A 13,700-nucleotide genomic window follows, 5' to 3' on the forward strand; every position below is an offset into this window, starting at 1 on the left:
GTTGCAAGGCAAACATCTAGTCATTGACCATTCTCGGAATAATCCATTGTACAATTTGCAGCAAAATGTGATAACCTCTTCATCTTACAATTTACAAGCAAACCGTGATAACTCTTCATTACCACCCACCCAACCTATTTGATATGTGCCCCACATTTCTCCGGATCATTGTCTTCCTAGTCACTCATGGACTAGCAGGCTCCATATCTTCATCTTCAACATCCTCATCTCTAATTTCATACTTTAAATTATCCAAGTCATTGAACTCACCTGAGCCATGAAATGTTTTCAACTGCATATCTGGAGGTTTGTTAGATGGGCAAACAACACCTTTAGCACACCTGTAATCATGTTCTGTCTCAAAGAGCATATAAATTGCAAGCTCAAGATCATCACAGGTTGATTTTTTCGACTTGGAGTCAGCTTAGGCAATGATCTCTCATTTTATTGCTTGACACACAACTTGAAAATGTAATGCGAATATCAAAGCAAATCAATATAGTACAATAACTACTTGAAATAGAGCTCAAGAAGCTTTTTAATAGTGTCAAATATGCTTGTAAAGGGGTTTAGTTCAATGGGGGCCTTTAACTCTAGATCAGGAAACTGGTTTGTTAGGGCCTGCTGCATTCCGGACATAGACATCATTGCAGCTAACTGGCTGTTAGACATCACTTGGCAGTCCTGTGGTGTGTCCTTGATCTTGTTTGCATCATATCCATAGTTGGCCAAGTAATCTTTGTATTTCTCTATAAATTCAGGTCCAGGGTCAGGGGTCCTTGAGTAAATCTAAAACAACAAAACCAATGATGGATGATTAGAATGTTACATTATTTCAGACGTATGAAATCAGACAACACAGCTGATTGTAACATCTGGTTAAAATACTTGATTGGACATTGGGCAAGAAAAACTATGATTATCCTTGGTTAGATGATCCTTGTCCAATGCATTTGGTTGGAATCAACAATGTTCTCCCTTGGATAAGTAGACAAATATGAGGAACGGTATGAAGTGGGTGAAAAATGCAATGTTACAAAGGTTTGGACCATCCAACCAGTGATCTACTTCATAATTTTCTGATGTGTCCATTACCTGAATGAAGCTTCTGTCTTTTGCACCAGAGACTAGAGAAAAGTTAACATAATCAGTTGCAATCACATCATAGGGCTCCTTTGGAATAAATGGCAGTGTAGGAAAGCGGAGGTAACACTTCTCTCTAATCATCTCCTGCCTTTCTAGATCAGTTTCAGCTTTCTTCATGTCTTCCTCGGAAAGGCATTGAACCTTTCCTCGTATACCAGTAATATAACCATCAGGGCCACCGTGAACACAGAAGGTATCAACCTGGATAGAGGGGGCCTGAGGATCAAATGTATATATTCCCTGCAAATATTGGAAGTCAGGAATTCACAGTATATAGCCTCTCGCGTTCTTCCAAAAGCACTGATAAACGAGAGAGAGAGAGAGAGAGAGAGAGAGAGAGAGAGAGAGAGAGAGAGAGAGAGAGAGAGAGCATTTCAGTCAGCAAAAAACAGATTCATGCTCAAATGGTTGGCCACGTACCAGCCAAGAAGAGAAAACTTGAGTTACTAGAAAGAAAAGGTTGAATCTAAAAATGGAGAAGATGATGTAGGACAGCTAGGAAACTAGGATTGTGTTCTGCACTCTAGGCAATCATGCATCCAAGTGATCCTTCTGATTCAACAACTGGGATTGATTTAAAAGATGGTTCATGTCTATGCATGTAATTCTAAGGAATTAGAACCTTTTATGTTTCCTGCACCCATGACATATTGGTATCTGAGAAAGTTACTGAAAAAGGGAAAGTTGTCCTAGGGATTTTTCTCTAACTCTAGGCAATTATGTATCTAATTGATCTTTCTAATTAAACAATTAGGACTGCTTGAAAGATGGTTCATGTCTATGTATGTAACTCTATGGAATTAGAACCTTGACATTTTCCCAGAACATGCAAACCATTAGGCTACATTTGATTCTGAGAAAATAATTGAAAATGGGAAAGTTGTGAGAAAAACTTTCCCTTTTTCAATAGCTTTATCAGAAACCAATTAGCCTTGGTGCAACAAAATAAATTTTACCTGTGTACAGTGACAGTCTTCCTGTCCTTGTCCAGCAAATCCACGTTTAAGTGATGCTACTTCAAACCATCTTCCAGAATATCTGACGGGGTCAAAATTCTTAGCTGTCATTCCCCTCATAACCATTAGTTTCTCACTTCTTTCATCAGACCCTTCATCAAGTTGCAGAGTTGGAACATTATCAGCTGCAGATGCCAGTTGGCACAGGTTAGAGTAATGAGACGGATTTGCTGCAACAACCTGACAAAGAAAAATGATATTGTTCTTAAATGGAGGTAAATTTCTTAGGCTTAGAATTCTTTGTTCTGCGCAATCTAAATTGTCAGTTTGTTCATATTTCTTGAGTCTATTTTTTGGTTTCCACAATAAGGTCAGATGGCACTTCATCTTTACTGTTGAGAGAAAAATGGGAAATAGTTCACATAAACATTGAATTGTCTAATGTTAAGATCATCTAATTGGGCTCCCCCTCCCCAAGAAGAATAAGTAAATGAAGCCCATCGAGAGACAGGTTAAGTGTGTCTCTATATCACAACGCATTGCTATATGGTCCTTTCAATTTAGTGATAGTGATCATTCCTCTTAAAACTCCATAAATTGAACATGTCTTTTCATATTAATGGGACTAAAAATCAGGCAGACATAAAAATTATCTGATATTCTACCCAAAAGCATATTAAGAAAACTAAAGTAATATTACCTGGTCTGCTCGAGAGAGAAGTATGAATGCAGCAGCAACACCAGGTAAAATATGTCTGACAACATATTTGCTGCTTAATGTAGGATGTTCTAAAGAACATTTTACCATTCTCTTTCCTGGCATCTCCCTAAGGTAGCATAGGGGCACAAAAGAAAAAAGATAAAAAAACTTGTAAGACTAAATAAAAACAGCATTTAATTCACAATCGATGTCAGAAACTTAAGCAGACAACATGAATTCCCAAGTTTGGCATTGAAGGAACTTTTTGTTCAGTTTTAGGCAATATTTCATACTAACTATTCAACATATTGATAGGTAAAAAATAGAAAAGAGAAGAAAAGAACTTAGAATATCAATGCAATTTCAAACAAACATAACATTTCAATTGAAAAGCATCACTTACTATTTCAATCTATGTACAAGGACAATCTATTCTCTAAAACTATGAACTTACAAGATTCCATCATGTTCTAGTGTCAGGCACATGCCAACAGTTTTGCCTAGACAAACGCCACATAACTCATATGCTATATATCTCTAGTTCCCAACTATTTTTTTCATATATTATACTACACACCACCAGGATGAAATAAAATCATGTCAGAAACATAAATTACATTAGTGCTGGCACCTGGTCATATGGGGAGCATTGGCTCATCCAATGGGTAGATAAACTGCTGGCATGAGTTACATTAGTGGTTTGAGCCTCATACATCAAATAAGAATAAGCTTTTTTTTTTTTTGATGAATGATAATAAATTTATTAATTCAGAAGCAGATTTAGAGTGAGTTCATACAACACCCCAGGGAGAGGCGCGAGCTGCAGCCCCTCCTTGAATCTTACAAGTAAACTAGGAAAGAAAAGCAAGAATCACAACTGAGCCCAAAATAATTCTTCCCTATTTACCCCTTGCTTAGCTAACACATCTGACAAAGTATTTGCTGATCTCCCCACGCCACATAGCCTCTTCAGGATTTTTCAACCAACCCACCACCACTTTGGAATCCCCCTCGATTGTTAGGTGTTGTACCCCCAGCTGGTTTGCAAATTGCACCCCTTGTACAACAGCTAAAAGTTCTGCCCTGATGGAGTTCCCAATTCCCAAGGGACCTGAGTAGAGCAACAAAATCTCTCCCTTCTCGTTTCTCAAAGCACCCCCATTCCGGGTAATCCTGTATTACCCATGCTACTTCCATCAAAGTCAACTTCAGTGAGCCTTTGGATGGAGGAGACCAACTTGTAATGTGTCCTTTAGACATGAACACCTCGCTACTGCTGACCAATTTCTCCAAAGGTCATTAAAGGAGAATTGATGAAAGATTTCCAAGGTCTTCAGCCAAGGTATTGCCCTATTTAACACACAGTCTTTCAATTCTTGACTGCTCCTCTCCTTCTCTTGAAAAATTCTAATATTCCTTTCTTCCCAAAGAGTCCAAATCAAGGCAACCCGAGCACATCTCCACATAATTCCCCAGTAGGCCAATAAAAGGTAGAATGGTTGAAGAGCATGTGAACTTCTACTGGTAGACTCCAACTACTCCCAAACAACAAAAGTAGCCAAGCCCAAAGGTCTGCAGAAAAGGGACAAGATATTAATAGGTGGTAACAATCCTCACCGTGAGCTCTACAGAGGATACACCAATTAGGAGAGATATAGAGGAAAGGACATAGGCTAATCTCTTCTCAACCTTTTCTATCACCGGGGTCCAAAATCTACTCTCCCTAGGATTTGCCCCTAAAGGAAGCCCTAAATATAACATAGGCCAAGCAGAGGTGGAACACTCAAGACACTCCGCAATAGCCTCGACCTCCCCTACCTCCAAATTTATACCCGCTATGCAGCTCTTTTCCAAATTTATTCTCAAATTAGAAATACTTTCAAAACCTTTGATTAGCTCCTTTAGGTTTGCTACCTTTTCGCTAAAACCTCCTTCACAAAAGATCATTAGGTCATCTGCAAATTGAAGGTGGGTGATGGGGACTTGGTGTCTCCCTATTCTCCAACCCCTAATGGCATCTTCACTGTCAACCTTAGTAATGATCCTACTAATCACATCAGCTACTAAAGTAAAAAGGAAGGGTGAGAGTGGATCCCCTTGCCTGACACCCCTGCAAGCTGGAAAAAAGTCCCTCACCATACCATTTACCAGAATAGAGTTGTGACAAATACTGATACACCCAAAAATCCTACACCACTTGTCCCCAAATCCACAGTTTCACATAACCTCTAATAGAAACTTTGTTGTGGATGCATTCGTGGGAAGAATTACCGCCGCTGGCAGCAGTAGTGAGGGGGGCCCGCATAGCAGCTTATCTTGCCACGTCAGCTCTTCTTGCCAACTCGCCAATAGTTTACTTATTCCAATTCTGTTCTTACTTATCTATTAGAGATAGGAACTAAGTTCTATTAGAAGTCTGTTAGAAGTAGGAGTTCTATTCTTACTTATCTAGTTTTGTTCTTACTTAGTTTTGTTCTTACTTATCTATTAGAGATAAGAACTGAGTTTTGTTAGAAGTCTGTTAGAAGTAGGAGTTTGGTTTAAAGTTGGATTGTCCTAACTTAGTCGAATGGAGTAAGAAGTCTCCTCTTGTAATCTCCTATTTAAGGAGCTGTGATTTGGGAATAAAGTATTCAGTTTCCAGTCAAGAGAAGAGTGAGGAGAGTTCGGGTGGTCTCTGGGACAAATCACCCATTCAGTTTTCCACAATAGGGTCTGCATGCAAGGGAAGGTGCAAGGGGAAGCAAGAGGTTCTCCCCGTGGACCGACCCGTGACGAGATCCTACGCCTGGGCCCATAACATTCTGGTATCAGAGCCCACCGTCATGGGGGAACAGGAGCCGCTGTCTTCCAGGGTCCACGAACTGGAACATAGGCTCACAGAAACTAGCATGGAGGTTCGTGAAGTCAAGGATGATGTCCGGAAACTGCGACGCCTACTGGAAGCATTCCTCTCCAACAAGGACAAAAGTTCTGAGGGAACCGCCACCACAAATAGTCGCCGTTCGGACTGGGCAGACACATCCAACGAACAGCAGATCGCTGCCCCAACAGCCGCAGTTATTCCCAAGTATAGCCGGCTGGAATTCCCATCTTACAACGGCACCGGAGACCCGTTAGGATGGCTGTATCGCTGCGAACAGTTTTTCCGTAATCAGCCACTGATGACAAAGATAAGGTCAGTCTGGCCGCCTTCCACCTATCAGAAGAGGCATAGCTCTAGTTCTACTGATTGGAGCAAGAAGAACCCAGGCTCAGTTGGGGGTAGTTTAAATCATATTTTCTCCTCAGGTTCGGACCACCGTTGACAAGCAACCCGCTGGGCGAGTTAATCAACCTCAAGCAAATTGAAACCGTGGCAAAATACCAATGCCAGTTCCAAACCCTTCTCGCCAGAGCAACTTCGGTTCGCGTAGATCAACAAGTTGATATGTTCACCGCGAGGCTAGCAGAACCCCTAAGAGTGGACGTGGAGATGCAACACCCTCCCAACCTGGTCACAGCCATGAACCTAGCACGCGCCTTCGAACGCAAACTACAACTCAGCCACGGAACCTTCAGTATGGGGTGTCCTCCATCAGCATGGGCATCCCTGGAACCACTCGGAATGGCTCCATATCCAGCAACTAGCCAAGAACGGAAGCCACAGATGAGCACCAATTCCAGATCAGCATCCAGTGTGGGGAGCAGCGTCGTTACACCCCCTATTAAGCACTCCAGGGCTGAGATGGCAGAACGTAGGGCGAGGGGGCAATGTTTTAATTGCAATGAACTCTACTCAGTAGGGCAAAAGTGCAAGAGACTTTTCTGCCTCCTGGTGAAACAAGAGGAAGATGAGGATGAACCCCCTTCATTGGAACCCGATCCAGGAGGGCAAAGTCATTCCACCTATCCGGGATTCCTTTGACGGTGTTTCCTGACACCCATCCTGAATTCAAGCTTGAGGACAGGCTCGTAGTCCAAGAGGGGAGTAATGTTGTGGATGCATTCGTAGGAAGAATTACCGCCGCCGGCAATTGTAGTGAGGGGGGCCCACACAACAGCTTATCTTGCCACATCAGCTCTTCTTGCTAGCTCGCCAATAGTTTACTTATTCCAGTTCTGTTCTTACTTATCTATTAGAGATAGGAATTGAGTTCTGTTAGAAGTCTGTTAGAAGTAGGAGTTCTGTTCTTACTTATCTATTAGAGATAAGAACTGAGTTCTGTTAGAAGTAGGAGTTTGATTTAAAGTTGGATTGTCCTAGCTTAGTCGAATGGAGTAAGGAGTCTCCTCTTGTAATCTCCTATTTAAGGAGCTGTGATTTGGGAATAAAGTATTCAGTTTCCAGTCAAGAGAAGAGTGAGGAGAGTTCGGGTGGTCTCTTGGACAAATCACCCATTCGGTTTTCCACAATAGGGTCTGCACGCAAGGGAAGGCGCAAGGGGAAGCAAGAGGTTCTCCCCGTGGACCGACCCGTGACGAGATCCTACGCCCGGGCCCATAACAAACTTCCAGTCCACCAAATCATAGGCCTTTTCAAGATCCAATTTACAAATGAAACCTCTCTTACTAGACCTTTTCATTTCCTCCATACACTCATTCGCAATTAAGATCTGATTTGTTATTTGTCGCCCTTGAATGAAAGCCCCTTGGGTTTCACTAATGATAGAAGGGAGGACTGTTTTGATCCTCAAAGAGAGCACTTTAGCCAAAATTTTATAAATGCTTGTCACCGGACTAATAGGCCTATTATCTTTTGGGTGGTTGGCATCATTCTTCTTAGGTATCAAGGCAAAAAAGGTGGCATTAATTCCAGGGCTTATAATGTGATTGTCTGCAAATTCCTTAAAGACTTCAACTAAATCCTCTTTCAACACCTCCCAACAGTCTTGATAAAAACCCATTGTAAAGCCATCTGGACCTGGACCCTTGGATCTATCCATTAGAAAGACAACTTTCTTAATTTCTTCTTCCTCGAAATCCCTTTCCAGCCACCTTGCCACTCCGTCATCAATTCTTGGCCATTCCATCCCTTCCACGACTACTCTCTCACTCAAAGGTCTTCTATAAATCGATTTGAAGTGGTCCACAAATTTTCTGGCTATGTCATCATGGTTGGTAATCACCTCCTCTTCTATCTCTAGCTTGGTCACATGATTCTTTCTTCGTCTGCCATTTGCCAAATCATGGAAAAATCTAGTGTTCCCATCACCTTCCTTAATCCACTTGTGTCTAGCGTTTTGTCTCCAACTGATTTCTTTCCTCAGTAACACCTCTTCCAAATCCTTTTTCAAATGTCTCCTTAACATTTTGTCCTCGGTCAACCCATTTTGAGATTCCTTTACATCCAAGTTTTTCTATTCGAGAGATTAGGCACAATTTTTGAACCTCAATTCTACCAAAATGATCTCTATTCCACTCTTTTATTTTGGCTCTCAACCTTTTTAATTTCTTATGAAACTTGATTCCCTTCCATCTTACCCCCCTTTCCTCCTCACCCCACCATTCCTTCACTTTTTTCACAAAATCTAGATGGGTAAGCCACATATTTTCGAGTCTAAAAGGTTTGGGTCCTATAGGAAAAAACTCAGTACCTATCTGGATAGGACAGGGATTAGAGGTGACCCTGGGTAGCACTCTAGCAACTAAGTTTTCCAAACTATTCTCCCAGGCAAGGTTAAATAAGAACCTGTCCAACTTCGAACACAAAGGGGTTTCCTGAAGGTTGGACCATGTGTAACTGGCTTGTAGCAGAGGTATTTCCTTCAGTTCACGTTCTTCAATGAAACCATTAAATTTCCTCATGCTTGTTGTAATTACCTGTTGGAGATTATTGGTTTCATTAGAGAATCTAATGACATTAAAATCCCCGCCGAGGCACCAAGGGCCATCCCATAGCCCCTTGATTGCATATAGTTCCTCCCACATCTCATTCCTCTCTCTATAGGAATTAGGGCCATAAACATTGATTAAGACCCATACACACCCATTCTCTACATTCTTACACTTAATGGAAACTGAGAATTTGCCTATCAATTCTTCCACTACTTCCACCACATCCTCCCTCCACAGTGTTACGATCCCCCCCGAGGCTCCCCAAGAAGGAGATGAGCTCCAACCTAAATCTCTAGACCTCCAAAAACTCCTCACCCATCTCCCATCTAATTCCATCATTTTGGATTCTTGTAACAACACAATATCGGGTTTTTCCCTTCGGAGTAGGTCTTTGATCACCCTTCTCTTTCTTGCACTCCCTAACCCTCTTACATTCCATCTAATAATTTTCATCGAGACAAAATAGCAAAAAAAAACCCATGAAAAGGCCATAATCTCCTCATTTTAGGCCCTTCCTCCTATCCTCTCTACCATTGAATTCTAAATCCCCTTCAATGTCTGAGATTAGCCTTTCCACTTCAAATATTTTTTTCTTCTCTGTTCGTTTTTCCCCCCCTTCCTAATACAACAATCATCCTTTTTCTTTTCTCCATCCTTTCCGGCCAATGTCTGAGGAAGAATTTTACCCTACTCACACTTATTTTGGCTACAACATCTCTCTAAGAGTCCTTCCTCTTTTTTAGTTCCTCCATCATTGTACAGATCAACTCCCAAATTCTGTCTGCCTCCCCCTTACTACTTCCTTCCATCACCCTCTCTCCTCCTTCCACTATCACCCTCTCTCTTGCATCAAAACCTCTTGGATGGGAAGCTGGAATATCTGTTACAGGCATAACAGACAAGTTAGTACCTAAAAAAGAATTGACACCCATACCTGGTAGGATGGGGGTAGGACTAGAATCACTGGAATTGAGTTGTTGATAGGCGACAAATGGTTTTAAGGCCTTTCCCCTTTTTGGACAAAGTTGTGAAGTAGACGTAGTGAAAGAATCACTTCCTGACGACCTACCCACTTGGAAAACCTTTCTCTGTGTTTCCGACATTGGAATACCCACATCCATCCTCACGGCCGATTCTTGTCCCTCTCCACCAACATCCTGTAATTCATTAGACTTAGGGTCAGCTCCCTCGATGAAGGGAATAGGAGTTTTCACAGCTTTAGGACCATTTTCTTCACCATTTCTAGTCTTCCCGCCACCTGCCTCTTCAATCTCTTCCTCTAAAAACAACAGCTCTATATGCAATCTTTCTGTTTCAAGTAAATCATTGTTGCTTTTCGGTGACAGGCTTCCTAAACTTAAAGTTCCGTCTCTATCAGAATCGTCACTGTTGTTTTGTTCACTCAACCAATCTTCAAACCCTGTTCTGTTCAAATCACTAGGCTTCGGGTATCTCGGGTTGCGCCTATCTGGTGAGAGACGGTTTGCCAGGTTGGATGGGACCCACTGTAGAGAGTCTTGAGATTTTGCGCCTGAACTGTTCGATCGAAAGGAGGGATTCAGGGTAGAAGAAGATAGACGCTTAATCTCGTCTATCAGCTCATCCCTTCTCCCAGTCACGTGCTTACTTAAAGGGTCCCTTGGTCCATCTATCTTGTAATGGGCCTTGGGCTCAAAACTTGTAATATAAGAACCCAATTTTAAGGCCTTTACTTGAGTTGCCTTCTCCGGCCCACCAAAAAAGGGATCCACTTGACTGGGCCCATTTTCTGTCTTTTCCTCCCACGTGACCTCTTAACAAATCACACCCCCCTGTTTTAATGGTCGAACCAGCAACCCTCCCTGTCTGAGGTTGCTGGTTCAGCCCTCTCCCTTTAGACATTGGTAAATTTTTGTCTATTTCCCCTGACACCACCCGTGCAAAAGATCTGCCATTTGTCATAGCCTTTTCTTTCTTTCTACAGGTTTGACCTTCCATTTGCCCCAAAGCTTTTTGGCTTCCTAGAATTTGTTAGCCCTTTTTAGTGAAACATTCCTTCCCATTTGAATTAACCAATCTCACAAGTCCACGTAATGCTTCTTCTTCCTCCTCCCCTCCTACCATACGAGCCTCCTTCCATAGCCCTGCTTCAATGGAGGATGCTAGCCACACAGAGACAAAACTCCCCTCTGTTCTTACCTCTACCTTTCGTGGAATGTCTTATGGCTTCACACCACTTAGCAGGATTGCTACTGAATAAAGATCGCCCCAGAAAGCTCCTTTCAAGATTCCTCCACACAATACTGCTATAGACTCTGCTACTTCTTGTTTCCATTGATGAAATAGCAAGCCTATTACATGCACCACCACACCATCTTCGACAAATAAATCCTTGGAGTTGGATGTTGGATTCCATTTAAAGACTGTGAATAATCCGAAATCAGCCTGAACATTGATAGCTGATATTTCCAATTCATTCTCTATTGGATCTAGGAGGGCTTAACAGTTAACGAAGGGGGTTACTATGAAGACACTCTTCAGCTTCAACCTGGTTGTCAGTAAGTCAGCTACCCTCCTCCAATCATTAACCTTTTTCCTTGGCTTGTATCACAAACTTACTATCCCACTCTTCTCTCTCTAGACCTCCCACCATTCTGCATTGGCCTTTTGTTTTTGCCATGACCACTGGCCCTTGTTCTACCCTGTTGTTGCTGAGATATGCCTTCTCCTCCCTTATGGAGGCTTTTTTATCATTTGCTACTCTTTGAGCTAAAAACTGTATTTCTCCCTTTTTGATTAATTTTATTTTATAAGAGAAAATTCTTATTAACAAAAAAGAAATAAGAAGAAAAGAATTAAGAAGAGTATGAGGTGCCTAGATAAAACCCAATGCATAAAAACATTCCTTCCAGGTTAAAGACAAGTTTTTATACATGATCACGTACAAGGTTTATAATTCCCTAAATCCCTCCAGAAACAAGGAAAAGCTCAATGATCATGTTCAATAAATTTGGGGCTTCCAAAATCATACTTATTCCATACTAATTTTTTTTTGGCAGCAATTCCACATTAATTGTATTTAGTTTATAGGGGAGCAATAACCAGCATGAGATCAATTGGAGAGGAAAGTTAAGTCTCAATAGCCCAATGACAGTGAATATTAAGGCCGCCTTCCTTTTACTTTGAGTTGGTTGTGAATGAGATAAACAACGCATACACATAAGGAGACATCTGGTGCATGTTGCTTGCAGATGATCCAGTAAGGATACTAAAGAAGGGCTAAGAACAGAGCTAGAATATGGAGGAACTTATTGTAATCTAAAGTTTTCAACATAGTCCATAGTCCAACCTAAAACAGAATATGTAGAATGTATCATAGTAAAAACATGAGTAGATACTGAGAATTAGTTAAATTTGATAACCAAGAGACAACTCAGAATCATTTTCATTACATTTGTTTGACAACCCAAAAGGAGTGTGACATATGTTCATAAAAGTAGAGGGCGGTGGATTAAGTAGGTATATGCTCCAGGAGTGCTGTACACTGGTGAATTAATAAAAATAAAAAGGGGAGAATTTTACAGGAATATTGTAAAAACAGCCATGCCCACCCAGCAGAATGAAGGATGATTAGTGCCAAGACCGAGAAACAAAATAAATATGAATTACATTACAGGGAACTTAGGGATAGACAAACTATCCTATCATCCTAACTATATTCATAACGAACTACTTAAACAAGAAGAAATCCCTATTGTAAATGCCCTTCTAGGAAAATCCAAATGCAAACACGATAAAGGGCATTCAATTTCGCTAGGTTTTCTTCATGATCTATGAGGTCTAGTTCAGAATAACAAAACAAAGAAGTAGAAGAAGATGAAGGACAGACGACAATTTCATCATTGCTTCCTCAGATATTCCAGTTTCACGAGGAAGCACAGACAAATGAACTTTCCGGAAGTATTGAAAATTAAGCTGAAGATACAGATAAAGAAAGCATTTGCATCATGTACAGAACCTAGCTCGACCGTTCCAATAGAAAGGAGGAAGAGGAAGAGAAGGTTGAAGAAGCGGGGACGTTTGGAGAAGCATTGTGTTCCAACTTCTTAAAGCCCCTAAAAGTCTCCGATTCTATACCCTCGTCGTTACTCTCAATATGATAACACCAGCTTAGCCTAGCCTCACTTCACTCCAGGTTTACTCTCTATGTGTTCGACCACCATGAAAGCCCTCCCCCCCTGTCCCTGATTTCCTTCCGACTGCCTTCTGCAGTCGAATATATTGATATCTAAGACGAGACGGGATCTGCTCCTCACAATTGGGCGCCTCACATGCACATCCACCGTGCATTGAGAACATCTTCCGTGAATAATAAGTTAAAAGTATGGAAGATGTTCGTAATGTATGAGAGACCGGATCTGCTCCTCACACCAGGCGCATCCTGCCATGCATTAGGAACATCTCCCGTACTTATTAATGAATATTCACGGGAGATATTCCAATTTGTGAGGAGCAGATCCTGTCTCAATGCATGATAGGATGTGTGTGAGGAGCAGATCCGGTCTCATCTAAGACAGTGGGGCAGCTGATCCGGCCCCGTATAGGATCAGTTCGAAAATTGGATCGGGTCTAGGAACAAGAACTAGGTAGGAACTACTGAACTAGGAATTAAAAGGGAATCCGAATGGAAATGGGATCTGCTCCTCAAAAATGGGCACCTCACATGCACATCCACCGTGCATTGAGAATATATCCCGTGAATAATAATTGATAACTACGGGAGATGTTCCCAATGCATATAGGATGTGTGAGGAGCAGATTTGGTCTTCTAATCGGATGTGCATGTGAGGAGCAGATCCGGTTTCATTTAAGACAGTGGGGCGACTGACCCGGCCCCGTATAGGATCAGTTAGAAAATTGGATCGGGTCCAGGAACAAGAACTAGGTAGGAACTACTGGGAAGTAAAAGGGTGCCAAATTGAGATGGGATCTGCTCCTCACAAATGGGCACCTTACATGCACATCCACTGTGCATTGAGAACATCTTCCGTGAATAATAATTGATAACTACGGTAGATGTTCCCAATGCATATAGAATGTGC

General features: G+C 41.7%; 1 protein-coding gene across 1 annotated transcript; it reads right to left on the reverse strand.

The window, feature by feature from the left end:
- Positions 1-424: 424 nt before the first annotated feature.
- CHL (chloroplastic lipocalin) lies at positions 425-12,888 on the reverse strand. Its single transcript, XM_088964687.1, has 5 exons — positions 12,617-12,888; positions 2,803-2,929; positions 2,103-2,342; positions 1,096-1,386; positions 425-789 (listed from the first exon to the last, which is right to left on the reverse strand). The coding sequence occupies exons 1-5, from the start codon at positions 12,688-12,690 to the stop codon at positions 511-513; spliced, it is 1,011 nt and encodes a 336-aa protein (XP_088820813.1). The 5' UTR covers positions 12,691-12,888; the 3' UTR covers positions 425-510.
- Between the last annotated feature and the right edge of the window lie 812 nt (positions 12,889-13,700).

This window comes from Nelumbo lutea, chromosome 1, assembly GCF_056320005.1.
Source record: "Nelumbo lutea isolate HS-2025 chromosome 1, American lotus-T2T, whole genome shotgun sequence".
Lineage (NCBI taxonomy): Eukaryota > Viridiplantae > Streptophyta > Magnoliopsida > Proteales > Nelumbonaceae > Nelumbo > Nelumbo lutea.